The sequence below is a fragment of the Jaculus jaculus genome, chromosome 1 (genome assembly GCF_020740685.1).
Source record: "Jaculus jaculus isolate mJacJac1 chromosome 1, mJacJac1.mat.Y.cur, whole genome shotgun sequence".
Classification (NCBI taxonomy): domain Eukaryota; kingdom Metazoa; phylum Chordata; class Mammalia; order Rodentia; family Dipodidae; genus Jaculus; species Jaculus jaculus.
The window spans coordinates 260,191,959-260,219,080 of record NC_059102.1 but is presented as its reverse complement, the minus strand read 5'-3'; the positions used below and the strand labels follow the sequence as shown (position 1 = coordinate 260,219,080).

Genomic DNA, 27,122 nt, shown 5'->3' with positions numbered 1-27,122 from the left:
GCCTGTGAAGCCTAAGGACCCTGGTTCAAGGCTCAATTCCCCAGGACCCACGTTAGCCAGATGCACAAGGAGTCACACATGTCTGGAGTTCGTTTGCAGTGGCTGGAGGCCCTGGCATGCCTATTCTCCCTCTCTTTCTCTGTCTATTGCTCTCAAATAAATAAATAAAAATAAAAACAAAAAAAATAGCCAGGCATGGTGGCACATGCTTTTAATCTCAGCACTCAGGAGGCAGAGGTAGAAGGTTTGCTGTGAGTTTGAGGCCACCCTGAGAGTACATTGTGAATTCCAGCGCAACCTGGGCTACATCAAGACTCTCCCTACATGGGGAGGAAGGGGAAGGTAAAATGTAAATTGTGAGGTGAAGTTCAGGCTGGCCAGATATACTATTTGGGTACTTGGGTTTGTCTGACAATTTTTGAAAAAAAAAAAAAAAAAAAAGTTAAATAGGATTTTAAAAAAAAAAGTCAAACGAGCCCTTTCACAGGTATTAACCACAGTAACTGACCAATACGCAATGTAAGAGGGGAGGAAGGCCGGTCAAGGTTGCAGAGGTTGAGATGGAAAGGCCAAGAGGACTGAACTTGAAAGGCCTGGCCTGAAGGGTGAGGCGATCTGCAAGGCCAAGTCACAACACTGGGAAATCCTGCTGCATGGCAAGTGTCATCTGTGGTCTAGCTCTTGCCGTGGTCCCTGCATTTTCCGCAGACCTTTTATGAAACCGCCTGTCCTGGGTCCCCTCAACCGCCAGGTGCTGGTCTATGACTCCATCTACTGGCCAAAGCTAGAACTGTCACTGCCAAAGTTAAGTGTCCCTGTGAACAGGAAGTTGAGGGTGATTTTAATGATCTACTCCTTCCCCCTTAGAAAAGACAGACACAGGGCTGGGGAGATGGCTTAGCGGTTTAGCGCTTGCCTGTGAAGCCTAAGGACCCCGGTTCGAGGCTCGGTTACCCAGGTCCCACGTTAGCCAGATGCACAAGGGGGCGCACACGTCTGGAGCTCGTTTGCAGAGGCTGGAAGCCCTGGCGCGCCCATTCTCTCTCTCCCTCTATCTGTCTTTCTCTCTGTGTCTGTCACTCTCAAATAAAAGAAAAGACAGACACAGGCCGTGGTGGCGCACACCTTTAATTCCAGCACTTGGGAGGCAGAGGTAGGAGGATCGCCATGAGTTTGAGGCCACCCTGAGACTACATAGTGAATTCCAGGTCAGGCTGAGCTAGAATGAAACCCAACCTTGAAAAACTAAAAAAAAAAAAAAAAAGACAAGACAGACACGTGTCAGTTAAACATATAAGAAGCATTTAATTTCATCACCATAAACGTGATACTCTGATTGCTCACATACAGTATAAAATATTTACTCTGCTAAATAAATAAGACATAACATTATTGCAATCGGCACTTAAACCCCCAAGGGGTAAGAGCTTCTTGGCTCTGGAAGGGGTTCTCCTGAGTTTGTGTGAGATTCCTCGAGCACAGATACGCACAGATGGACAGAGCCCAAGGAACCACACTTGTGCTTCTGGTCCTGCAATAGCCCCGAAGGTCACAGAGCCAGTGGAGAGAGTTGGGGTAGAGGAAGAGGAAGGGCAATGTCTTCATGGGCCCATTCCTTTCCAAGGAGCCAGGCTGGGTCATGAGAAAAGAGGGAGTTTAGGGCCCAGCTTTGGATAAAAAGACTGTAAGGATATCATCTGGGGTAAGTGGAGTGCCCAAGATCCTGGGCTAGGCAGTTTTAGGGGGGCAGATCCACCCCCCCCAGGAGGAGATTCTGGCAACATTTGTCCCACAGAGTTCAGCTTTTTCAGAGAAGCCAGTTATTGGGGATTCTATCCTATCCAACTCCCAGGCACAACACACAAAAAAGCTGGAAATAAAGTTCCTTTCTTTTTTTTCTTTGTTTGTTTGTTTTTGTTTCTTTTGAGGTAGGGTCTTACTCTGGGCCAGGCTGACCTGGAATTCACTATGTAGTCTCAGGGTGGCCTCGAACTCAAGGCAGTCCTCCTACCTCTGCCTCCCGAGTGCTGGGATTAAAGGCGTGCGCCTCCACACCCGGCCATCGTTTCTTTTTTTTTTTTAAATAAATTAAGTTAAATATTTAAAGGCCCATGTCTCTATGATGACAACCCAAGAACCAACCAGTCTAAAAAAGACAGGGGGTAGGGATCTCAGCAGAAAGGTAGTGCTGTGAACCATGGGGGGGGGGGCTCACTTCACCCCATAGGGAGCTTTCTCCCAAATGACTTTCCATCTATCCGATCCTGTAGAGGGAAATTTCACTCCAGAAACTCCCATTCAAGAGCAACAGTGGGGGCACCTGTAAGACAAAGGGCTTGGAGGGGTGTTTTTATTCAGGTCTCCAAATCCCTTCTCTGGGTATCTCAACCAGTATGGTTAACCCTGAGCCTGGATAATGCACCTGTACAGCCCCTCATTCCAGTGTGTCGAGCTAAGAGCTAATCAAATGCCCGCCCTTCGCCTCCCTGCAAAACTCCAGACTAACGCCACTTGGGAAGCTGCCAGTAGGCCACCACCAGAGACTGGGAACCCAGAGAGAGGAAACCCTGCCGACATCCGTGCAGTTATGCAACTCAACACCACAGTGCGGCAGCAGAGAGCCGTACCGCTTTGGCAGCAGGAGAACTGGGAAGGCCAGATGGACGGCCCTATGGGATGTGCATCCCAGGGAGGCAGACCCTCCCCCTCAATGAGTTATAAGCGTTCTACACTGAGTATCTGGCCAAGTCACTCTTGTCAAATACCACCTGTGTCGCAAAGTAAATGGCAACCAGACCCAAACCTGCAGCTGATACCATATAGGCAGTGACAGACTGGCTCAGCTGGACAATGGAGCCCATAAATAGAGATGGGGCCACCTGGGACAGTAGGAAAGCACTGTCCAGGATGGCGAGGTCCAGGCAGATGCCCCGGCCAGTAACGACCCTGGCCTCGGGTGACTCGCCTACCATCACTCTCATGGAGACGTCACAGGCAGACGCCCCACAGAGTGCAGGTGGAGGCTGGAGCAGGCTGTTGCCACCGGGGCCCACTTGTCCATTGGGGAAGAAAGCTCCTGACTTAGTGACTGGCAGAAAGCTGGTCGTCTGGCCGTCCTCACTGCCGCCACCTCCAGCATCCCCTCGGTATTTGGGCAGGAACACCTGGAGAGGCAGTAAAAAGGGGACAAAAACGGGGATGTATCCAGGCACAGAGATAACTCCCCAGATATGAGAACAGGTGAACAGGCCCTTGCTGTCTATGTCTCAAGGGTTGGAAGAAACGAGACAATGGCTTTCAGGAAAGTCAGGAAACTGAGTAGCCTACTTGGTCTGGATCTGAGCGGAGCCCTTCTCAGGAGGGGGAGAAAGATGGTGGGGCTGGGGTGGGGGGGCAAAGTGGAAATCCAAAGTCTAGGCCTCCTCTGGCTTCTTCACGCCCTCCCCCCCACGGATGAAAAGCCAACATACCCAGGTCGGGAAGACAGCAGAACCTAGCTCCCTGTGCCCCCCAGTAAAGAAACAGAGGCGGGATGGGACTGAAAGGAAGAGAGACACCGAACAGAGGCACACAATTGCAAGGAGCTACTTCTGATTTTCCAACTTCCGCCCAGGGCTGTCCACCCCTCTGCTCTCTCCTGAGCCACTGGGAAGTCCTCACTGGCCCACCCTTTTGGGGCCAAGGCCCTGACTGGAGATGCTGCCTATGGTGAGGTCTCCCCTGGGTTACAGAAGACACAGCAATTGGCCCAGAGAATGGAGATGCAACAGCAGTGGCCTTCCTGGTGACCTCACAGCCCAGCTGCCTGACCGGAAGCTTTTGACTCCCTTCCTTCAGTTTGCCTGACCACTTCCACACCCCTCTACTCCCACACCACTGCCACCATCCAAGTCCTGCCTCAGTGGCCTAGGGCCTCCTACTGAAGGACCCTCACTATCCCCTGGGTAAGACAGTGTCTAGCACAGGTGTTTGAGTTGGCTGCTCCAGACAGCTGACGGCGCTGCAGAGTTCCAACCGACATCAGAGATGCCCACAGCTCAAGTGACAAAGTCCAGGCAGACAGTGTGCAGGGTCATGTCTGCTGCTTGAGATGGGCCTCCAAAGACCTTTTTTCCTGCCTGTCACCCTGGAATCAGACATATATCCCTGAGGAAAGATGTGCTTCTCAGTAGAAACAACAGAGCCAGTCCTGGCCTGTCCTTTTTATACAGCCACGAGTGATGATCAAGTCTCGTCTGGGGGAACATGTCCCCTAACCTCCAGTCTAGGGCTCCATGACAGCAGAGGTTGCTGATGGTTTTCAATGGGTCAATAAGGGATCTCAGGGACCAGGTTCCAGCTCCTTAAACCTCTGCCCCTTCCCTTCCACGTCTCTCAGCCCTGCTGAGCAAAGCAGCCTTCTGGCTGGGAGTTTCTCTGCAGCCCTGCTTAGGTTCTGTAGGCCACAGCCAGGGTCAGGTCTCTCTCAGCCCTAGATCCCTAAGATAGCAGGCCTGTATTTCTTCTCCAGAGCTATACCACCCTGTCAGGACAGAGTGCTGCATGGTTGGGGGGTGGGGTGGATAAGGTGATGCTTTCTGGGTCAAAAGGCCTCTTACAACAAAAGGCCTCTTACAGTCTTACAGGAACTGGCTAGTGTGGGTTGAGCAGGAGGGGGGCTCCCAACTTGGGGCCCAGGCTGATATTCAGTGAGGGAGTTGGAGAAGGAGACAAGGGCAAAGGAGAGAGACAATAGGAAAAGAAAAGTGAGTTAGAAGAGGAAGATCAGGGGCTGGAATGGCTTAGTAGTTAAGATGCTTGCATGGGAAGCCAAAGAACCCATGTTCAATTGCCCAGTACTCATGTAAGCACAAGGGGACACATGCATCTGGAGTTCATTTGCAATGGCTAGTGGCCCTGGAGTACCCATTTCTCTCCGTCTCTCTTCTCTTCTCTCTCTCTCCTTCCAAATTAAAATATATATATATATATATATATATATATTTTTTTTTTTTTTAAGGGGAAGATCAAGTAGAGAGGAAGCAGGAGGGAGCCTTCCCCATCTTGGAGCAAGCAGGTTGCTCATGTTGCCTCCCCCGAAAGGGTAGCTGAGGCTAGACTAGCTGAGGCTAGACTGTCCCCATTCAGCCAGGTGCCCTGGAGGTCCTTTGGGTATAATAATACAGCCTAGCACAGGACTTCCACCTGCTGATTCTCCAGGATTCCTGGTAAAAGATGAAGTACTTCCTGCAGCCACCCACTCACGTGTGTGTGTTCTAAAGGCTTTCCCAAAGCCAGAAAGAGATTCCCAGAATCTAACCTACACTTCTTCCGCAAGCCCAGCCTCTGGGCCTAACTGAGACGCCCGTCTTTCCTGGTTAGAGAAAGCCAAGCCTTCTCCAGCGTCTCTTGCCAGCCCTGCCACCCCACACAGTGACCAGCCTGAGTACCTGCTTCTCTCGGTGGTAGAGGGAGGCCAGTGTGTACGGCAGGATCTGCAGAGCTGAGAAGGTGAATCCAGTGAGAGCAGCCGCAGCTGTCACCACGGCCACGCTATGGGACAGACACGTAGCACCAGCAGCCATGGGGAAGGTCACTATGCTGGCCAGATAGACTGCCCGGGTACCAAATCGTTGCACCAGCCGGTCCATGACCAGGGAGAAGAGCAAGGAGATGGCACACTGCAGGAAGAGCCCCAGGCTACCCATGCGAATGCCTGGGGGTGGGGGAGAAGTGGGTCAGGACCCCTACACAATCCCAGGGAGCTGGAGAGGGGCCGCGGGCACCTCCTCCACAGGGCCCTCTCCACCCTGCCTGCAGCAACGAGATGTGGTTCTCTCATCAGCCCTAGGTAAATGTGGCTGGAGCCATTGGCTAAGGGGAGACCACACAGACAGCTCCTCACAGGCTTCAAGACTGTGCTGTAGAACTCCTGAGCTGCAAGGCCTGGGGACGTGAGCAAGGAAGAGGAAGTCCGGCCCAAGCTGGAGCCATGCAGAAGTGAAATCCAGCCTTGGGCTTCTGCTCCTTCTGGGCCCTGACTTAGCTCAGCCTTTCCTTCTGACTGACTCAGGCCCTGCTGGGACTGTGGGGCGGAGCTGCTCCACGCCCATGAGCTGCTGCAGTGAGACTGACCCTTTTCCCTTTCCTGAAAGGGAGGCTGGGGCCCAGGGTGCACAGTCACTAACTGAGAGCGTCCCTCAACCCTGGCACGTCCTCTGCATGGCAGCTCCCGTAGCACTCTCCTTACCTTCATCATAGTGTCTCCGGGCCTCGGTGCCTGGCTCAGCTCTGGGCACACCCCGGTACAGCCCCTCGCCCACGAAGTCCGTGTAAAACAGTGTGAAGGTCATCAGTGCCATCCAGCTGCACAGCTCGGCCACGAAGAGCCGGCGCAGGGTGCGAGGCATGCGGCAGCACAGCTGGTGCAGCCGGGGAAACAGGGCACCCGGGTTCCGGAAAGCCAGGCGGGCACGACACGGGCAGCAGTGGGGTGACACGGAGGGGACAGACAGCCCTTCTGCTGGCTCAGGTGGACCCAGCACCGCCTCCTCGGCCACAAACAGAGTGGCTGCCACACAGGCGAGAAAGATGAGTGTGAGCAGGCCAAAGAGACATTCCTCCTGGGTGCCCAGGTAGGGGGCCAGGGCACTGGCATCCCAGTCAATGGCAGGTAAGAGGTAGCCCAGGCAGCCCCCAAGACTGATCATGAAGGCGTAGACAGAGAAGGCCTGGCGGCAGTGGTCTGGGTCCCGGAAGAGGTCAGAGAGCAGGGCCTCCAGCGGCGTGAAGCACACCTGGCCGCAGAAGTCCAGCAGCCCCACACCCACGATGAGCAGGGCCAACTCCAAGGGCCTGGCATCCGGACACAACAGCCCTGCGAGCCAGCCGGCCCTCGGGATGAGAAAGAGGCTCAACAGGACGCCCATGGACAGGGCCCAGATGAAGGGCCTCCGGCGGCCGTAACGCCCACGCCACTGGTCACTGGCAGAGCCTAGGAGCGGGACCGACAGCAAGCCCAGCACAGGACCAATGCCTGCAAGAAGGAAAAGAGGCACAGGTCAAAGGCCAGGGCAAAGAAGGGGTGAGACAGAAAGAGACTTGGCTCCTTGAGAAGCATGAAATGGAAATGGCAATGTCGCGTGAGGCAAGACTCTGCTCCGTTATCACAGGGACTCACAACATGGGCACCACGAACGTCTCATTTTCAGAGGTGGAGCTACGGCACATGGCACCTGTGAAGCCATGCCAACAGACAGGCAGGCACAGAGCTAGGGAGGGGGAGAGGCAGGGTCTCAACAGACAGCCTGGCTCTAGAGCCTGCAACTGACACGGTTCACTCTTTCTGGGAGAAGGGAGTCAATAGTGACCAGTCGCTTTCCGTGGTTCTTCGCAGTTCATCTTCAGCATCAGATGCCCACCGCCTATTCTGCCTCTGGTAAGAGCGAGCACTAATTGAAAGACTGAAGTGGGATCCTAGCTCTATTTATCAGCAGTCATACAACGTGGACTAAGCAAGACACACCCTATCCTCCCTTTACTTGTCTGGAAAGTAGATCACCCCTAAGGGCTGGGCAGAGTAAATGGGAACAGGTATGTTAGGAAACGCACGTCCTCTCGCCCACTAAGCCACAGAAGCAGCGGGCACCACCACCCCTCTCCAGGCACAGGATCTGCTGCTTACAGCCTAGATGGACGCACTACAACAGGAGATAAAAAGGGCAGAATGACTCACCCAGCACCATGGTCATGAATTTCTCCTCTACCCCCACTTCCAGCAAAAGGGGTGGCACATAGGTAATGCCAGCAGCCAAGCACACTTCCAGGCCAAAGGTGAGCAGGTTGACCAGCAGGAGCTGGGCTTTCCGGTGCCGCAGCAGGCGGCTGGCACACAGCCTCTGGAGCATGGTGGGCAGGGCAGGTAGCGCTCCAGGGGCTGTTCACACACTCCACAGCCGCTTTGGCTCAGCCTTGCGCCAGAGGCCAAGGCCTCTCCTTCTCGCCACCACCGACTGCCTAGGATTCAGCCAGACACCCATTTCCGCCTGCGCTGTGGTACAGGTGCCGCTCCTCAGCCCATGCTAAACACATGTCACCACATGGAGCCTTGATGGGAACGCGCTCATCACTCAGATCCTAAAAAGACAAGACAGCAACAGTCACATGCAACGTTAAATCCCGGGCTCCGGGGTCTCCAGGATTTAATTCACAGGCTGATGATATGGGCCTGCACTCAGGTGCCGCTCCCACCCTGCTGCCCAGCCAGAAACATGTTAATATTAGCCTAGGTTTGACATTGTCAATAAGGTAAATCTGAGCACACTCCAGAATCAAGCAGATGACATTTACTTTCTGTGTTTGGACGTCTCTATAAATGCCCGTGCCAGCACACCCAGGCCTGGCTGAGATGGACCTGAATACACATCCTTTGCTAAGCCTAGTTCCTTTTCTCTCGAACTCCCAAAACTGGCTGCTCAACTCCCCTTGTTAAAAATACTTCCCGTTCTGTACCTCCTGGCTCTGAGTCCCATCACACCGTACCTCACACCCACCCCACCCCCAACCCAGTGATGAAAGGGAAGGGAGGAGAGGCTGTGGTTTATCCGGTTGGGTTTCAACCTGTCACACAACAGAGCTCCCCACTTGATGAATCTAGGTCCACAATTCTCCTCTGAATTCCTCCCCCAGTTCAGTGTTCATGGGGGAGAGAAACAGTACTATCCACAGTGACTGTCTAAACTGTCACACCAGCTGAGGCAATCCCCAGGTCCCAGCCTTACAGAGGCAGGAAACTTCTGCACCACTTTTGTGATGATGTCAATGACCTCTGAGTTGGAGAGATGCCCGCCACTTCCTGGGCAGCCATTCTCAGCAGGTAAATACCCCATGGCTCTGGGCATTACTGGGTGAGTAGCCTTCAGGTTCTGCTTCGTGGCACCCATACCCACTACTACCTGCTAGTTTAGAAGTGCCCGTCAAAGCAGGGTACGGAGGCACACTCCTGCAATCTCACCACTTGAAGACTGAAGCAGGGGACTATGAGTTCAAGGCCAGCATGGACTACATAATGAGACTCTGTATCAAAAATCAAGGACTGGGGCGTCACTCAATGGTACAGCTCTTGTCTAATATGCGGGAGGCCCTGAGTTTGGGCCCACAGCACCACAAAAGAAAGAAAAACAAATGGAAAGAGGGAAACTTTCAAGTCAGCCATCAGAAGAGATATTGAGGGCTGGAGAGATGGCTTAGCAGTCAGGCGCTTGCCTGCAAAGCCCATGGACCCAGGTTCAATTCCCCAGTACACAAATAAAACCAGATGCACAAAGTGGCACACGTGTCTGGAGTTCATTTGCAATGGTTGGAAGTGCCCATTCTCTCTCTATCTGCCTCTATCTATCTATCTCTTTCTAATAAATAAAATAATAAGACATTTTTTTAAAAAAGAAAAAAAATCAGGCATGGTGGTACACGCCTTTAATCCCAGCACTCATTCGGGAGGCAGAGGTAAGAGGATCATCGTGAGTTTGAGGCTACCCTGAGAGTACATAGTGAATCCCAGGTCAGCCTGAGCTAGAGTGAGACCCTACCTAAAAAAAAAAAAAAAAAAAGGCACAGGACCCTAATCTGCATTTATCACAAAACAGAGGCAGGGGATATTACCTGCCATAACCCCCTCTTTAATCTCATAAATGCTGCTAAAGAACAGGAACCACAGGCACTGAAGGCTTGCTCCATTCTTCTCCCCTGCCCACAAGATACTGACCCCTGGGCTAGAGAGATGGCTTAGCAGTTAAGCGCTTGCCTATGAAGCCTAAGGACCCCGGTTAGAGGCTCGATTCTCCAGGACCCACGTTAGCCAGATGCACAAGGGGGCGCATGCGTCTGGAGTTTGCAGTGGCTGGAAGCCCTGGCGAGCCCATTCTCTCCCTCTTTCTCTCTCTCTCTCTCTCTCTCTCTCTCTCTCTCTCTCTTTCTCTCTCTCTCTCTTTGCCTCTTTCACTCTCGATCTCTCTCATATAAATAAATCAATAAACAAAGAAAAGATACTGACCCCCTCCAGCCACCCTCTCTGAGGCTTTCAGCACCTCATGATAAAAGGGGCTTACACTTCTCTATCTTCTCTACTAACACTAGACCCCAGGGGGACTTGCCTGTCCAGAGTATGTTGTAGCTGCTAAGCTGTACCTCAGAAAAATTAGGCTCCATCAATCCCGCATAAAGCGTGTCTGTTCTGTAACAGCCTTCTGGAGCTCTACAGCTGGCAGACCAGGAAGTAAGGGACTTGAAATCAAGCAGGCCAACTGGCATTCTCCTCCCCCAAGTCTCCACCCTCGGGAAAGGAACAAGGATCCTACAAGGGTGGCATGAAGATGACAGGGAAATACTAACCCAAATTGTTCCAAAACAGGTGTAAGACCAGCTATCCGTTTTAGCTAGGCTCTGGTGGGCTCGGCTTGATTCCTTCCCATTTCTCCAGAGGGAAAGCAACAGACTGCATGAACACCAGCCACCAGCGGGTGGAGCTCCCTAGTTTGGAGGGGCCTGTTCTGGAGTAAAGGATTTCCAGCAATTTCACTCCCCACCCTCTTTGGGAGGGCCTTGGACACTCACTCACCTGCACTGGGTTTAAGGGACCAAGTTCTCCCTGAGCAAATAGAGACTTTGTGAGCTACAGCCTCACCCACAACCTGCTTTTATTCCCCAAGTCTGGTTTCTCCGGGAAACCATAAATCAATCATTCCACCTGCCTCCCTTACTAACCTAACTCGGCTCCTCCCTCAGTCCTCTAGGTACTGCAGGGCCCTTCTAAGCCTGGGGGAGGGGGGAGGAAAGTGTGAAGCCAAGCCTCACCCACTCTTCCTGCAGCCCAGGCAGCTCGGGAGGGAGCCGGGGTGCCTGCCTGAGGTCCTCATCTCCACCTCCACCTGTTCACCTTCCCTACCAGGTCACCGGGGTTGGGCCACGGCAACAATTCCTAGAAAGGAGCTGGAGAGCCGTGGGCAAGCCCCTCTGTTCTTAGGTTGCAGGGCCTGTCCTCCCTCTTCTCATATGTACTCAGCCCTGAGGACCTGTGGGTCCAGACACTCTTGACAACGCCAGGCTTTTCTCTCTAAGCCAGAATTACCCAAGGAGTTCCCGCCAAAGGCCTTCATTCTTACCCCCAATGCCCCCACCTCCTGGTCCTCCCTATTATAGGTCTGCTAGGAGTCCTCAGCTGACAGTCACCCCACCCCCACCTCCAGCACCTGCTGCTCTGGGCACCTAGACAGGAGGAGCCCAGTACCATTTTCCTGGCCCCCACTCCTGGCAGCAGCTCCAGGGCAGGCTTCTCATCGAAACTGTAAATGGACAAATCACTGTTGCCCCCACAGAGCATGATCACAGACCAGGCAAGGAGACAGGGTCTAGGCCTCCCCACTGCTTTCTAGCTTCAGAGGTTCCCAATTCAAATCTTCCGCCGGGCCTTTAATCCCAGCACTCGGGAGGCAGAGGTAGGAGGATTGCCATGAGTTCAAGACCACCTTGAGACTACAGAGTTAATTCCAGGTCAGCCTGGACCAGAGTGAGACCCTACCTCAAAAAACAAAAAAAAAAAAAAAAAAAAAAATCTTCCTGCCCCACTCGCTGCTTCTGGAGCACCCACTCTGTCTGGCAAACAGAAGATCAACCACAAGAGCAAGTCTCAGACTGCTCACCTGGAGAGGAGAGGGCAAGACGGTGAAGGGCAAATCAGGCAGGACCAAGGGGAGTTCCAAACCTCTCCCCTCCTCTCTGGAGGATAGGTAGAAAGCCAGAGGAAACCTAAGACTCCAAGACCCTTCCTGGTGCTCTACCTCATCCCTAGTGGGATGGAAAAGAAGGTGGGCCCACTGGGGGTGGGTCAGTGAACTCAAGACTTTATTACCCAGTTCTGTATGTACCCCAAACGTGTAAGAATCCCAGGACAGGCTGGGCAACCCTCTGACACTTCCTCAAGCAAGACTAAGAACCTGGAAAATGTAGACCCAATGAATGAACAGAGGCAGGGGTGGGTATGGAAGAGATGGGGGGGAAAAAAACCCAACCTAGGTCCCCTCCCCCACACACCCAGGATGAACCCCAGCAGGGAGGAGGGCAACTTCTTGAGTTAGCCCAGAATGCTCCCACTTCACACTGGACCCCCAAGCAGGCAGCCCAGGGAAATGAAACTGAGCAACGGGAACAAACTTGGCCTGAACTTTGTGCAAAATTCAAAAGACCAAGTGGAGGCGGAGGAAAGTGACCCAAAGAAGCCTGGTCCGGGGTAGCTCCCTAAGGGAAGGGAGGGTCAGAGGGCCTTATAAAGAGGCCTTTGAGGGCTTTCAAAGGGGCTCCTGCCACCCCCACCACCCATGGCTGAGGTGGAGAAGGGGGAGTAGAATCCCTCTGCCCACAGAGGCCAGGGCGAACAGGGGCTAGGGGCAAGCTCCGCCCCAGCCACTGTCAGACAGCAATTCTATGGCTTCTTTATGCAGGCCGGTGTCCCCACACTCCGCCCAGGCACATCAAACGGCTGCAGCCCCCACCCTGACCCGCAGGCTCGGCGACCCCGCGTCCTCCCTTCACACTCACAAAGACGGCTGCTTTCTCACAGGCTGCTCTCCAATGGCAGCACAAGCATGCTCCTGCCCTCTCAGAGCAGGCAACCCAACAAGGGGCAGGCTGGTCTCTGGGACTGAAGAAAGTGTGTGTGGGGGGGGGGGTCACTCCAGGCCAAGTCAAAGATGAGGAGTGAGGCCTCCGGTGCCTCTAAACTGGACTGGACCCTGGCACTTCATTCTAAGATGAGCTCTGGCAGATGCAGATGCCCTTAGGCTGGGAGCAGGAAGGATGACCTCTCAGGTCTGAAGCACCCCTATTACCCATCCTTTTGCCTCAGTAGAGAGGAACAAGGCCCTGAACCCTGTCTAATAAAACCTGGCACACTGAACTCCCCCAAATGTGCTGTACCCTCATAGCAGACCCATAAGGAACCTTTAGAACAAGTTGGCATAGTCCAGTCAGGAGCCTTGCAGCCGAGGGCTCTCATGATGCAGTGAGCCTTTCTCTTAATAGAATGTCATGTCATGAGCCTCGCACAGGTGCTGTGGGAGTGCCTACCTGGGCTGCTGGGGAGGGAATGCGGCTTGAGACCATTGGGCTTTGTGGTGCCTTCCAAACCACTGGTCTCTAATTCTCTGGACCCAAATGTTTCCACTGAGGATCTCTGCTCCGCTCGATCCTACCCTAGAAACATGCAATACTGATTGCACAAATAGCAAGACCTTGAAGAGCTCCAGGCACCTGAAGATCCCTCAAAAGGTAAACTCTCCACCTCGAGGGAACCTAAAGGAAGAACAAGGGCTGGGCAATGAGAAGGGGGACCCCAGGCAGGCTCCCCAGCTCCTGCCTCCCCCCCCCCCAGAGCCTGGGGGCCCGGGGATTTAGACTTCACCCTGCTGAGCCGCCTTTTCTTCCCTTGGACTGGAAGCCTTCTGCTTAGCAGCTTGTCAGAGAGAGTGAGGGGCTGCAGGCTGGGACACAAAAGGGGATTAGGGAGAAACCTCTGGGCCTGCAGAGTAATCCATCAAACTCTCCCCCGCTGCCAGAGCAGGCCCCTTCCCACTCAGTTCCCCTTCCAGCTGCTGCCCCCCCCACCCCGTCCTACTCCTGAGCCCTGTCACATCGGGCTGCAAAGAGAATCCCAAGCCCTGGGGGGGGGGGGCAGCAGGGGCACACCACAGACACTGGGAAAAGGGCAACGGGCTCCCTCCCTCCCCTCCCTCCCAATGTGTGAAAACCCAACAGGTGGCATTGGCTCGGAGGAAAGTTGCTTTTGTTGCCCTGTCGGAGAGCCCCAGTCTCCCTCCGAAAGGAAACAAATGCAGAAGGAGATTGGGGGAAGGGACAGCAGGCCGTCCTTGGAGCCAGCGCTGACCTCCCCTCTCCTCTCCATTTTAGTAACAAGAACTCTGTGGCTGGCCTGACCCTCACCTTGGCCGCCCTAAGCTGAGGCAGAAGCAACCATCAAAGGGTCACCTGGCCATGCCCTGGTGACAGCCAACACAGAGACACTTTCTAGACACCTAGGCCACCCAGCCAGGCTTCATTTCTGACAACAGCTGCCACGCAAGGTCACACTGTACTGGCCTTCCAGAACAACACAAGCAGCGCTCTTCTATTGGGAACCCTCTTCCGCTCTAGGGGCAGCAAACCTGAATATTCCAAACCCTGGCAGGCTCCACAGTACCCAGGTTTGAGAGTCAGCTGGACCCGGGTTTGACACCGGCCCTACCCCTTAAAACTGCGTGAGCTTGTTTATTGCTCAACCTCCCAAGTCTCACCTACAGTTAATAACTGCGGTTACCATGGGCGTCTTCTACATGCATGCCAGGTTCTCTTCCAATCAGTTTAATCTGCCAACCACTGGATAAGATGGGTACAATTAACATACACATTTCACAGGCAAGGGGATTTAATACCATTAGCTTGAGGCTTAAGGCATAGAATAGTGGCAGAATACTTTCCTAGCATGCACAAGGTCCTGGGATTCTATCTGCAGCATTGTAAAAAACCTACAAAGCCGGGCGCGGTGGCACACGCCTTTAATCCCAGCACTCGGGAGGCAGAGGTAGGAGGATCACCCTGAGTTTGAGTCCGCCCTGAGTTCGAGGCCACCCTGAGACTACTGAGAGAATTACAGGTCAGCCTGAGCTAAAGTGAGACCCCTACCTCAAAAAACAAAACAAAACAAAAAAAAAAAACCTACAAATTGGGGCTGGAGAGATGGCTTAGCATTTGCCTGCTACTCCTGAGAACCCAGTGCCCACGTAAGTCAGATACACATGGTGGCTCATGCATCTGTTCATTTGCAGTGGCTAGAGGCCCTGACGTGCCCGTCCCCCCACCCCTCTTTTGGCCTCTTTCTCTCTCAAATAAATAATAAATAAATATCTTTAAAAACCTACAAATTCACTAACTTCACAGACATGCAGCTAGTTAAAGAAAAAGGCCCCTCAGGGGAAGGAGCTTGGGAGGGGCTTTCTCCTTTCCCAGTACCAAGGCAAAAGGACCAGGCTTTCCTCTCCACTTGTATGACCCTCTCCCCATCCCAGGACCCAGGGTGTCTCTTCCAGATCCCAGCACTGGCAAAAGGAATGCCAGGAATGTAAACGCCTCCCCAGGTGCTGGCCTCAACAGGTGAGCAGAGGTCATGGCCACAGATCTGGCAGCAGAGGGAAAGCTGCCCCATGATTATGAGAGTTGTTTCCATCCCCAAGGATAAGGATGCCAGGGGCTGACCCTACCAACTACCCAGGAGGTGTCTAGCACATGTTAGGTGCTTGACAGAACTTTTGATAATCTACACAACTTAGGCTGGAAAGATGGCTCCTCTGTTAAAACCCACCGGCCCACGTTTGATTCCCCAGGACCTACATAAAGCCAGGTGCACAAAGTGGTACACGCTTCTAGAGTTTGTTTGCTGTGGCGGGAGTCCCTGATGTGCTCATACTGTCTGCCTATTTACCTCTCTCTGCTCACAAATAAAAATAATAATTTATACAATTCATATTACCCAACAGAGTCAATATTTAATATTCCTATTTCACAAGGATGTAAACTTCAGTCTCTGAGAACTTAACTGACATTGCCAAGGTTGTATAAATAAAAACAGAAAATTTACAACCCTTTGAAAATTCTGGAAAACCTTTGAACTGGAAGCCAGGAGGATGCAGTCTTATTTCAGCAATAGCTATCACCGCATAACTTAGAAAAACCATTTCACGTCCTAGGGTCTCAGTTTCCACTCCTGTAAAATGAGAGTTAGTTCAAATAACGTCTAAGGTCCTTTCTGGGTGTGCTGTTAGATGATCTCACACCTGTCCTGAGCTGTAGGGTGCTGTCCACGAACAGGTGCCTGCTAACAAGGCCACAGGGCATTAGGGAGGGGGTTGTCACAGCAGCCTTCTACCAATGAGTCAGGGGGATCCTGTGGGGAAGGGCTCCCCAGCTGCACTTACCCCATCAGACCTGCCCACATAGTACCCAGGTACCAGCAGTGCCAAGGTCAGCAGTCATCTGAAACTCAGCCAAGTAAGCAGGACACTGGGGGTAGAACCGTGCTCCTCCCTACTCCTTCCCAGAGCTGGACTCTGCTCCCGGCAGGCATTAATAGTAACTGAATTCTTTCCTTGGGCCACACTAAGTGAAGAGTACCACAAAATCCTGTGTTCCACAGTGAGAGAAGAGGACTATGAAAGGGACCTTGGGAACGTGGCAGTCTACAGGACACTGAGGAGAAAGTCTTCCACTTCCTCCTCACTCTTCCTAGAGCCTCTGCAAAGTAAAACCTGAAAGGCCTCCCTCCCAGTGAACTTGACCCCTGCCAGTCAGCCAGACCGGGCAGCTCTCCCCATGAGTGCCCAGCCAATCTGGGTCCTCTCCCTCAGGAAGTGAAGTACACAAGAAAAAGATCAGAGGTATGAGCATGTGGGTCAAACCCAAAGCTGAGCAGTGCCCTGGGCAGAGGGTTAGATGGGGTGCTGGTCAGGGTCCATCTTCAGCTGCAGCAATCGGACAGTTCCCCAGGTTGGCTCCATCTGTCCTGACATCCTCAGTGTTCTGAGTCAGTCACTTCTGTGGTAGTGTGATCTCAAAAGCAGTCACTTACCAAAGCATGGGGCAAACCTGTGATTCCAGTATTCAGAGGCTAAGGCAGGTGGACTGTGAGTTTGAGACCAGCCTGACCCTCATGCCAAGACCCTGTCTCAAAAGAAAACAAGAAGACCTGGGCGTGGTGGCACATGACTTTAATCCCAGCACTTGGAAGGCAGAGGTAGGAGGATCACTGTGCGTTTGAGGCCACCCTGAGACTACAGAGTGAATTCTAGGTCAGCCTGAGCTACAGTGAAACTCTATCTTGAAAAACCAAACACCAAAAACCAAAAAAAAAAAAAAAAAAACAAGCTGGGAGTGGTGGCTCATGCAGAGGTGGAGGTAGAAGGATTGTTGTGACTTTGTGGCCACCCTGAGACTACATAGTTAATTCCAGGTTGGCCAGGACCACAGTAAAACCAAAAAAAAACAAAACAAAACAAACAAAAAAAAAAAAACTGGGTATGGTGGTACATATCTTTAATCCCAGAAATTGGGAGGCAGAGGTAGGAAGATCACTGTGAGGTCAAGGCCACCTGACTACATAGTGAATTCCAGGTCAGCCTGAGCCAGAGTGAGACCCTACCTCAAAAAAAAAAAAAAAAAAAAAAAAAAAAAAAGGGGAAAAAAAGGCTTAGTAGAGAGTATGGCAAAGTCTGTACAAGGCCCTGAGTGTGAACCCTAGTCCAACAAAAACGGAAGAGTCATTCAAGGTGAGCAAGATGAGACAGGCTCCCAAAGAGACAATGAAGGGGCCAGAATTTGTCCACCACAAGAGGAAGTATGTATCTCAGTATGCAACCTAATAACTCCTAAAGTGATGCCAAAACCCACCTGCACACCCATTCAGCATCACGAAGCCCAGTTATATGCAACCTCCTCCCCAACAGTGGAAGTGCTGGGGTACTGGGTATATAGAAATAACTGACTGCAGTCCCACTTAGTGGAAGACAGACATGCAATAGAAAGCAATGCATGTACCAGGCAGGGGCGCAGGTCCACACAGAATGGAAACCCAAGGTGGGGAACAGGTTCAGAGCTTCCTAAAGGAAGAGGCCAGTGTTGTGTGAAAGCTAAGCAAGTAGGTAGGACCTAGAAAAAGCAAATAAATCTTTTAAATGAGGTTCCCAGAGCCCCAGATTTCCAAACACATCCGCTCCCCTTGTTGGTCCTTCCCCAGGGGAGTGTACAGGAAAAGAATGTGATAACCAAAGCCACAGGTGTGTAGGTTCCAATGTCAGATCCGGTTCACAAATACGTGTCCTGGATGAACAAACTGTCAAACCTCCTTGGGCCCAAGACAGGGGAATTCATCCGCACTTGGCTGGTTTTTCTCTTCTACTTATTTCCCCTTCCTGAATGGCCTCCACCTTTCACCTGTACCTGGTCCAGCTCAATTCCCACACTTCCTCCAAAGCTCCCTGGGCCACAAGTGACTGTCATGGTTCCCTCTCCCTAAACGCTCTGCTGAAAAGACTCTACAATTGGTCCTCCGTCTCTGGTTTGCAGACCTTCCCCATGGCAGCTTCCAGCCCTTGGCTCCAGATAGGAGGAAGTACCAGCCCTGCCCAGGCTCTAAAGACCTATGGGTCCAGCTGAAGCAGGAGTCTTTTCAGCCTCATGACAGGACCAGGGAACCCAGGACTCACCCAGGGCTACACTCAAGGTATCTGCGCGCTCAGCTCTTTAGTGACATAAGTCATGAGTAGGAACCGACATTGCCACATCCTTAGAGGTGGGCCAGGTACTCCTACCCTGGACACTATTTACCAGCTCAAAGTACACCCGTGATTAGAAGTCGGGGGGGGGGGTTGACAACGTGCTGGGGAGAGAAACTGTGATTGGAAGCTGGCTGAAAGCAGCCCATCTGAATAGGCATTCAGTCTGGCCTGGGTGATGACAGAGGAGTTCCTCTATGAGACTAGAGTAGCCTGCCACCCCTTCATGGTGGCTCATCCTAACCCCAAAGAGAGAGAGTGACTGCCAATGTTAAAGGAAGATGAACAGCTATTAAGTATTGGTCTAATTAATTGGCTTTGCTAACACGCACACCACATTTAATCCACGCCACAGTCTTGCTGGGGGAATGACTGCCAGCACCATTTTACAGGCAAAGAATCCAAGGCCAAGCAGAGGCAGGGAGGAGGGACATCGCCAACCTCAGGAGCAAGGAGCTCCCAGGCATTCAGGGAAGGAGGGAGAAACACAGATCACACAGTAGCAAGAAGGGATCAAATAGGAAGTTCTGGCCAGAGATCAGGACCACTCGGGGATGGCTCTGTCACCAGCCCCTGCCCCCAAGCAGCACGACTTAATACACTGGACAAAGCTCAGATCTCTAGCTCTGTTGCTGAGAGTCAAGTGGCTTCAGCGTACAAGACACTGGGCCTGGTACCAACTGGTCCAGCCTCCACATGCAGAGTCCAGCAAACAGGGCCACTGACTGTTCAAAGGAAGCCTGGCTGGCAGGAATGGGGATGTAGCTTAGGAGTACAGCGCATGCCTAGAAAGCTGGGCTGGGCTTTCCTTCTGGACACCAAAGAGTAGGGGGAAAGATCCCTAGAGCTGGGGAGGGAGGACAGAGGAGAGTCCCCACGGCACGGCACCCTCCCAACAGTCTTCCTAAAAATAACAAGTAACCTTTCTGCAAAGAAGGCTCTTAACATTTCAGGGTATAAATTCACCTTCTCACCTCACAGTACCCCCTCCAGCCTGCCAGTACACTCTTGGGAGGGACGCAAGCAGGAGGTTCTGGACTAATCACACAGTGTGAAGAGGGAAGAGAAGATGTCCATCCAACCCAGTTTACTCTTTGCACTACAAATCCAACCGTAGATGGGTTACTCATCGCTTTCATATGGTTACATATGGTGGCATTCCTTGGCTAAGAAACTCTGGTTTCTAAGTTAATCCTCACTGATTGCCCTCGTTGTTACCAAATAACAGCAGCTGACGTTTATCAAGCTCTTTTTTACAAGCAGCTGCTGTTCTCGAAGATTCACCTACAGCTTATTTAACCTCACAATACTGGCAGGCAGGTACTGTTCTGGTAAGTTTACAGAGGAGAAAGTGGAAGCTCAGGAAGGTTAAATAACTTACGCAAAAGGAAATGGGATTCAAACCATTTTGCCAGAACCGAGCCTCTTAACTATTTAAACAGACTCCCCAAAGTCCAGAACTTGCGCCCAAAGAAATCAGTATACAACAGACTTTTTAAAATTAAAGGCAGGCCTCAAGCCGAATATCATGGTGCACCCCTGTAATTTCAGTACTAGGGAGAATTATGAATTCAAAGCCAGCCTGGGCTACATAGACGTTGTCTCACAAAAAAAATTGGGGCTCCAGAAGAGATCAAGACTAGCAGCTACTGTTCATCTACTTGCAGATAACAGGTATAATAAAGTTAATATGAACATTTATTGATCACTTCCTACATTTCAGGCATACAGTTAAAGTGGATTTTTTTTCTCTTTCTCCTTTCCTTTTTGTTTTGTTTTAATATATTTTTTTTTATTTGTTGAGAGAGGGAAAGAGAGAGAGAAGGAAAGAGAATGGGTGTGCCAGGGCCTTCAGCCACTGCAGGTGAACTCCAGATGCACACGCCCCCTTGTGCATCTGGCTTACATGGGTCCTGGAGAGCCGGACCAGGATCCTTTGGCTTTGTAGACAAACACCTTAACCACTAACCCATCTCCCAGCCCTTTTGTTTTTGAAATAGGGTTTTGCTCTAGCCCAGGCTGATCTGGAATTCACTATGTAGTCTCAGGCTGGCCTTAAAATCACAGAGATCCTCCTACCTCAGCCTCCTGAGTGCTGGGATTAAAGGCATGTGCCACCCAGCTTAAAGTGAATTTAAAAAAATTTTTAAGGTATTTTATTTATTTATTTGAGGGAGAAAGAGGTGTATGGAGAGGTAGAGAATGGGCATGCCAGGGTCAGGGTCTCTAGCTACTGCAAATGAACTCTAGACACATGTGCCACTTTGTGCATATGGCTTACATGGTACTGAGGAATTGAACCTGAGTCCTTAGGCTTCACAGGCAAGCACCTTACCACTAAGCCATCTCTCCAGCCTAAAGTGGATTTTTTTTGGTCTGTTTTGAGACAGGAGTTCATGTAGCCCAGGCTAGCCTGGAACTCTATATGAGACTGGCCGTTAACTCCCTATCCTTCTTCCTCTACCCCTCAAGAGCTGAGGTTACAGGGGTGCATTACCACACCTGACCGAACACACAGAGTGAAGTTTTCTGAATGCATTATTTAATAAAGCTGCATTTTGGCCTTATGTAATATACATATATATGTCCTATTTATATTTGCTATAATTTACTTAGATAACAGCTGTTTAGTAGGGATGATCATTGTCATCATAATCCCCATTTTGCAGCCAGGTACACTGTTCAGACGCTTGTAAGAGGTAAAACAACTGGCTAAGCCAGTGGAACACAGCGAGTGGAGGAGCCAGCGTAAAAGCTCATCTTTCAGGGCTGGAGAAATGGCTTAGCAGTTAAGGCATTTGCCTGAAAAGCCAAAGGACCTTGGTTCAGTTCCCCAAGACCCACATAGGCCAGATGCACTAGGGGGGCGCATTTGTCTGGAGTGACTGGAGGTCCTGGTGCGCCCATTGTCTCTCTCCCTCCCTCTCTCAAATAAATAAATAAATAAATATAAAGTTTTTAAAAAATATCATGTTTCTGGCAGTCTACCATTTCATCCCTCGTGTGGTGTAAGGTTCTAATGGTCCAGAAAGTGGTACCTTAAGTCAAGCTTGCCTCCAGAGTCCTCAGACCCTCCCCTCCCTACCTCCTGACTGCTTTCACCAGGGCTCTGCCCACGCTGAGAGTCACTGCACCCTCCTTCCACAACCCATGACCCTCTCTAGGTCGTGGCGGACCACCCAGGCTCCCTGTTCAGCTCCTGCTCTTGTTCCTCCAGTGTTACTCAGTGAGCCAGGGAGCCCTCACTCTACACTCACACGGTGCAGAGGAGGAAGAGCTCCCCTGGCACACACCCTAACTGAGGCCCTATGTCCACAGCTGCACATTCGTCCACAGCTGTATTTTTATCTCCAGACTCATCCGGCTGAGTCAAGCTCCATTTTTCTGGGCACTTTTAGAACAACAGTCCTGCTTCCAGGACAGGCCTGGGGGTGGGGGCAGGAGATAAGGGAGGAATGAAGGGATGAAATGGATCCAACAGAAGGGCTTGAGGACCTCGGCTTATGTTCCACTGACTCCCGAGGATTCGGTGCTCTGTGGGGTTCCTCAGGTTCCCATCTAGCTCATCATCCCTCCCTTCCCCCTCCCTTCCCACTTCTACATGCCAACCTGTTCCCCGGAAACCTCACTCCTGAGCAAAGAAAGCTTCCAGAAGCCCAAGAGTCACCCTGAGACCTGTCTACTTGGCAGTGCCCAGCGGCAGGCAGACTCTGAGGAAGCACTGCAGCAGCTGGACGGTTCGCAGCACAGCTGAGCTGGGCTGCAGCGAGTTCCAGTTCAAAGTCAAGACTCACCAGGTACTTACCGGGCCAAACCCTTCCAACCCCCAACTCTGGCTCCTTGGGGAAAGAGGAAGCACCAGGGTGCCCCTGGCCTTGAACAGGTCAAGTGCGGGTCGGGAAGGAGGCTGAGTCGGAGTCGGAGGTCAAGGGAAAGAGCCAGTCACAGGCTGAGCCTGCGGGGGGTGAGAGGGGGAGAATGGGGAAGGACGGAGCCTGCAGGTTCCCGGGGCTTCTCCACCAGGCCGTGCTACCGTCCTCCTAGAGCGCCTTGGCTCGGTAAAGAGCTCTTCCCCCGTCCCGTCTGAGCCTCGGGACACCGGAGCAGGCAGTGGCGGGGGGAGTTGGGGGGACGGAGGATGGGGAGGGGGCACCGTGCGCGCGCGCACCCCCTCCCATACACAAACCACTCCAGCTTCCAAGTGTACCAGAGCCTTGCCCCAGCTCTAGTGTCAAAAGAGCCCGCTCTCCCTTCGGTCCCCAGTGAAGCGCCGGGTTCTTACCGAGAAAGATGGGCCGAGCCCGAGCACCCCGCGGCGTCCCGGCCGTAGGCCCCTTTGCGCGGTTCCCCTTAAGTCCCGGACTGTGCGCGCCTGCCGCGGTGACTCATCTGCCCCTTTCCGGCGAAGCCCAGACAAGGGAAGAAATAAATGCAACTTTCCAAAGAAAACTCCGACGAGCCGAGGCTGCAACACGAGCGAGCGGCCGATCCGCCCGCCGCTGGCCTGGGGCTCCGGGGAGGGGCCGCTCCCTCCCGCTCTCCCTCCCTCCCGCCCACCCAGCCCGGGCCCGGCTCAGCTCGGCTCGGCTCGGCCCGGGACAGCCGCGGCCGCCGGGCGCCTTGGAGCCCGGCGTAGTCCCGGGAGGGAAGCCCAGCCGGGCCCCAGGCGGCCGCGCCCTCCCCCGGGACTCGCGTGGCTCCGCGCGCGGTGCCAGGGACCGCCACGACGCGGCCCCATCCCGCGAGGCGCACCGCCCAGGACCCCACGGGGCTCGGCCGCGCAGCGCTCCTCCCTCCCCCTGGCCGGGACCCCGAGCCCAGGGACAGGAAAAGGGGCGCTCTCCTACCTGGCCGGGGCGCGCGGCTGTCACCCGGGGCTGCAGCGTGCAAGCTGCTCCTTCCTAATACCCCCACCCCACGCGCGCCAGCCAGCGGCTTTTAAATCTCCAGGTTACTTGGTGGGGGGAGAGAGCATGCGCGCTGGGGCTGCCAGGAGGGGGGCGGGGCGAGGCGGGACGGAGGTGGGGGGTGCTGGGAGGGGGATGGAGGGGTGGGGCCGGTACCCAAGGGAAGAAAGCGGGAGGTCGGGCAGCAGTCTTTGTAGCTGCGGCCCCGACGGGCAGCCCCCGCGTGGCCTCCAGGCTGCCCTGTCATTATCCAGGGCCATGCACCGCCCCCTCTGTCACACGCCACCAAAACATTTAGGTAAAAGCTACCGGGCTCTACCGGGCATCTCACCTCCGCTCCCGCTCCCGGGAGTCAGTCTGTGACCGTCGTCCGCGCGTGCCATGCGGGGTATCCTGCTGGCCAAGCGCAGCTGCACCCCTCCCACCCTGGGTCACGCTTTGAAAGGAGCTGTCACGTTCTTCCCAGTTGCTCTCCCTACTGTTGCTGTTCTCCGATGCTCACCGATGCTAACCCGGTACCTCATGCCGTAGCTCAAAGCCAAACTCCTATTTCTTTTCTCTAAGACTATTTTTATAGCAAAGGAGGTTGAGAAGTTGCCTAGAATGTTCCCTGTCAGGTCTCAGCAGGAACCGATTTCCAGAATGCCTTTGACAAGGACAGGTGGGAGGCAGATCACTGGAATCCTGGGGCTGACCCCAGGCCCAGGGTGTGGGGTGTGGGGACCCCACTGTACTCTTTCTTCCATGGAATGTTTTAGGGTGAAGAGAAACCACCTGCTGACTGGTGTAATGCATGGCAGATTCAGCTAACCGCGAGCATATTAGGGAAAGAAATGTTATGTAGCTGATGTATGCTCTGTATGTTTAGGCAGAGGATAGTTTTGGTTGCCTCGTATGAACATGTAGACTTTTTTACTTGTCCTTCCCTAAGCGTATGTACTTTAACAAATGCTTTCATAGCGTTTTTTAAAAATTCTTTTATGTTTATTTATTTATTTGAAAGTGACAAAGAGGCAGAGAGAGACAGAGAGAATGGGCACGCCAGGGCCTCCAGCCACTGCGAACGAACTCCAGATGTGTGTGCCCCCTTGTGCATCTGGCTAACGTGGGTCCTGGGGAGTTGAGCCTCGAACCGGGGTCCTTAGGCTTCACAGGCAAGCGCTTAACCGCTAAGCCATCTCTCCAGCCCACTTTCATAGCGTTTATATCATATTAGGCATAAGCAATCTCCTGATGAGTGAAAGTCCACAGGAGGATGTGTGGAAGTGTGTATGCAAATACTTCCTCATGTATATAGGAGACCTCAACAGGTATTGATTAGGGTATCGATGAAGTCCTGGAACCACCTGCACTACATAATCCACGAAACTGCCTTTGAAGAGGAGGACCTGGCTGTCCTTGGGCCTACGCTGGGCACTGTGGCACTAGGTTCCAATACTGGACCAGTGTTAACCAGCTATGTGTGGTGCAGCATGTCTCTTCCACGTTCTGGACTCTGAGAAGACACTCACCACCAGCTGGGCAGAAGGAGGCAGAGCAGGGAGGGAGAAAGGACAGGGAGAAGTAGAGTAGTGGGGAGCAGAGTGGGTGCAGGAGCAAGCCTTGGAGAGAAAAAGTCAAGAATCTACCTTCTGAGTCACCAAACAAGTTTAACTTGAAAACCATCTCCACATGGCCTCCCTGGGAGCACACACCTCCAGCCCCAGCTGAGACCCTGCCCTTCCTTGGTATACTCACTTGTGGTCAGTAGAGACCAGAGTGGAATCCTGGGTCCCTAAGCTAGTATCCCCTGTGTTTAAGGAAGAAGGACAGAAGCTGGGGGAAATGCCAGGTTCGGTGGAAAATTACAGAGCAGGCAGTGGCATTTTCCGGCTTGGGAAAAAAAAAAAAAAAAAAAAAAAAACATTGGGAGAAGGAATGTTGTCCCATCTCAGAGGACTGGGAGTCCTTCTCTCCCTCCTCCATGCCCCACTTCTTGCCAGGGGCCTTATGGGTCTTTATGCCTGATGACACAGGGAAGAGGAGAAAAGACTCCAGACAGTGAACAGGCAGTGTGGTTTGAGATTTTGGGCTCTGCCCAGCAGCCTGCACCTGAACAGATGCCCTGACACCACTCCCTTCCTTGCCTAGCCACTTGGACACACTGTCTCGGCCCCTCGCAGCGCCAGTGCTCTGAAATCCCGCTCCACTTCTGCTGATGCGGTCTCCCACCATAATAGCTAGCCTTTACTGAGTTTGCCGGGCGCTGTTTCTAGATGTTTTTCGTGTGTTACCTCTTTTAATTCTTATGACAACTGAAGATCTGAGTACCATTTTTAGAGAAAGAGACAGGCCATTTATGTTTAATTCCTTTCCCCCAACCCACAACCACATGCATAGTCATGGTCTCCGGCTGCGGAAGCAAGGCCTAGGCAGTGGTGCCTCATCATCTGGCTTGGCCAGTGACTCCAGAGCAAGTCACAACACCTGTACCCACTGTGCCTCATTCTGGGCAAATAACTTCTCTGGGCCCCACTTCATCACTAAATGAGCTTAGGAAAATCACCATGGCCCCTTTCTTTCTTCTCTTCTCCCACCCTCACTACACACACACACACAACACACACACACACACACACACACACACACTGAACACTACTCCCTAGCCACTTCCCATTTATAGGAAATGGGAGATGACGTGAGGAGCAAGACCATCCTTAGGGAACTGCTAATAGTCTGGCTGGATATTGGAGAAACCAAAGATGCTGGCAAAATGCATTAGCAGCTTCTGCCCCACCCCCACCCCAGCCTTTCCCCATTATCCTTGGGCTCAAAGCAGGCAGTCTCCTTTCTACCTAGACAAGATACTCAGCTGAGACTGGTTGGCCTTGGAGAAGGCTGAGCATCCAGAAAGGACCTGGAGTTCCTTTGATATTTTCATCTCTTCTCACCTCTCCATCCGTAATCCAAGGGTGATGGTCCACTTCACCATCTTTTTGCTTTTTCCCCTGTCTGCCTCAGGGTGATAATGCGTAGGCTTTTTAAGCAGAAGGACCACCAACTGGGCCAAGTCCATGCAGTGGACTTGGAAGGATGGGTGGATCCGCTAGACAGAGAAAATCTATTCCTGGAATTTTTCATATAGCCAAATAACTGGAGAAATATGTTAAAAACATGTAAACGATGTTTATCTCAGCATTCTTTACACTAGGGAAAAGTTAGGAACTATTTTGGTATAGAATAATAAATCCCTGGCTCAGCAAGTTATGACACATTCATACAATTAAACACTCTGTCATATTTAAAATGATGATACAGTGGGCTGTAGAGATGACTCAGTGGTTAAAGCACTTGCCTGCAAAGCCCAAGGACCCTGGTTCAATTCCTCAGTACCTATGTAAAGCCAGGTGCACAAGGTGGTGCATGTGTCTGAAGTTTGTTCCTTGCGGTGGCTAAAGGCCCTGGTGCCATTCTCTGTCTCTCTTCTTTCTGCCTCTTTCTTTCTCTCCCTCTCAAATAAATAAATAAATAAATATTTAAAATTTAAAAATGATGAGGGCTGGAGAGATGGCTTTGCAGTTAAGGCACTTGCCTGCGAAGCCTAAGGACCCAGGTTCAATACTCCCAGAACACACGTAAGCCAGACGCACACGGTCACACATGTATACAAGGTGCATAAGTCTGGAGTTCCATTGCAGTGGCTAGAAGCCCTGGCACACAACTTCTCTCTGTCTCCCTCCCCCACCTCCCTCTCTTATAATTGCTCTCCCCCTCATAAAAAATGAGGATATAGAGGTGACCACTGGGAAGACTCAAAACTCACCACAGTGCTGAGAAGTGACAGTGGAGTGTTCAGCACTAAATGGGACATCTCTATCACAGCCTC

At 52.4% G+C, this 27,122-nt stretch overlaps 1 protein-coding gene across 7 annotated transcripts; it reads right to left on the bottom strand.

The window, feature by feature from the left end:
• Window positions 1-1,281: 1,281 nt before the first annotated feature.
• Window positions 1,282-23,308, bottom strand: Slc45a3 (solute carrier family 45 member 3). 7 transcript variants are annotated; one of them, XM_045142377.1, is made up of 8 exons: window positions 23,198-23,308; window positions 22,633-22,745; window positions 22,156-22,305; window positions 13,099-13,224; window positions 7,715-8,115; window positions 6,230-7,015; window positions 5,430-5,695; window positions 1,282-3,164 (listed from the first exon to the last, which is right to left on the bottom strand). In XM_045142377.1, the coding sequence occupies exons 5-8, from the start codon at window positions 7,884-7,886 to the stop codon at window positions 2,727-2,729; spliced, it is 1,662 nt and encodes a 553-aa protein (XP_044998312.1). In that variant the 5' UTR covers window positions 7,887-8,115; window positions 13,099-13,224; window positions 22,156-22,305; window positions 22,633-22,745; window positions 23,198-23,308; the 3' UTR covers window positions 1,282-2,726. The 7 variants fall into 7 exon arrangements, with proteins under 7 accessions (XP_044998312.1, XP_044998315.1, XP_044998314.1 ...); XM_045142380.1 differs by lacking the exon at window positions 13,099-13,224; XM_045142379.1 differs by lacking the exon at window positions 22,156-22,305.
• Between the last annotated feature and the right edge of the window lie 3,814 nt (window positions 23,309-27,122).

Excerpts from the sequence above, each read along its gene's own strand:
- Slc45a3 (XM_045142377.1), bottom strand. The coding sequence starts at position 7,886 with ATGCTCCAGAGGCTGTGTGCCAGCCGCCTGCTGCGGCACCGGAAAGCC. Across the intron at positions 5,696-6,229 it reads CCGGAGACACTATGATGAAG|GCATTCGCATGGGTAGCCTG; the intron begins GTAAGGAGAGTG and ends CCCCACCCCCAG. Across the intron at positions 3,165-5,429 it reads TCTACCACCGAGAGAAGCAG|GTGTTCCTGCCCAAATACCG; the intron begins GTACTCAGGCTG and ends CTGCCTCTCCAG.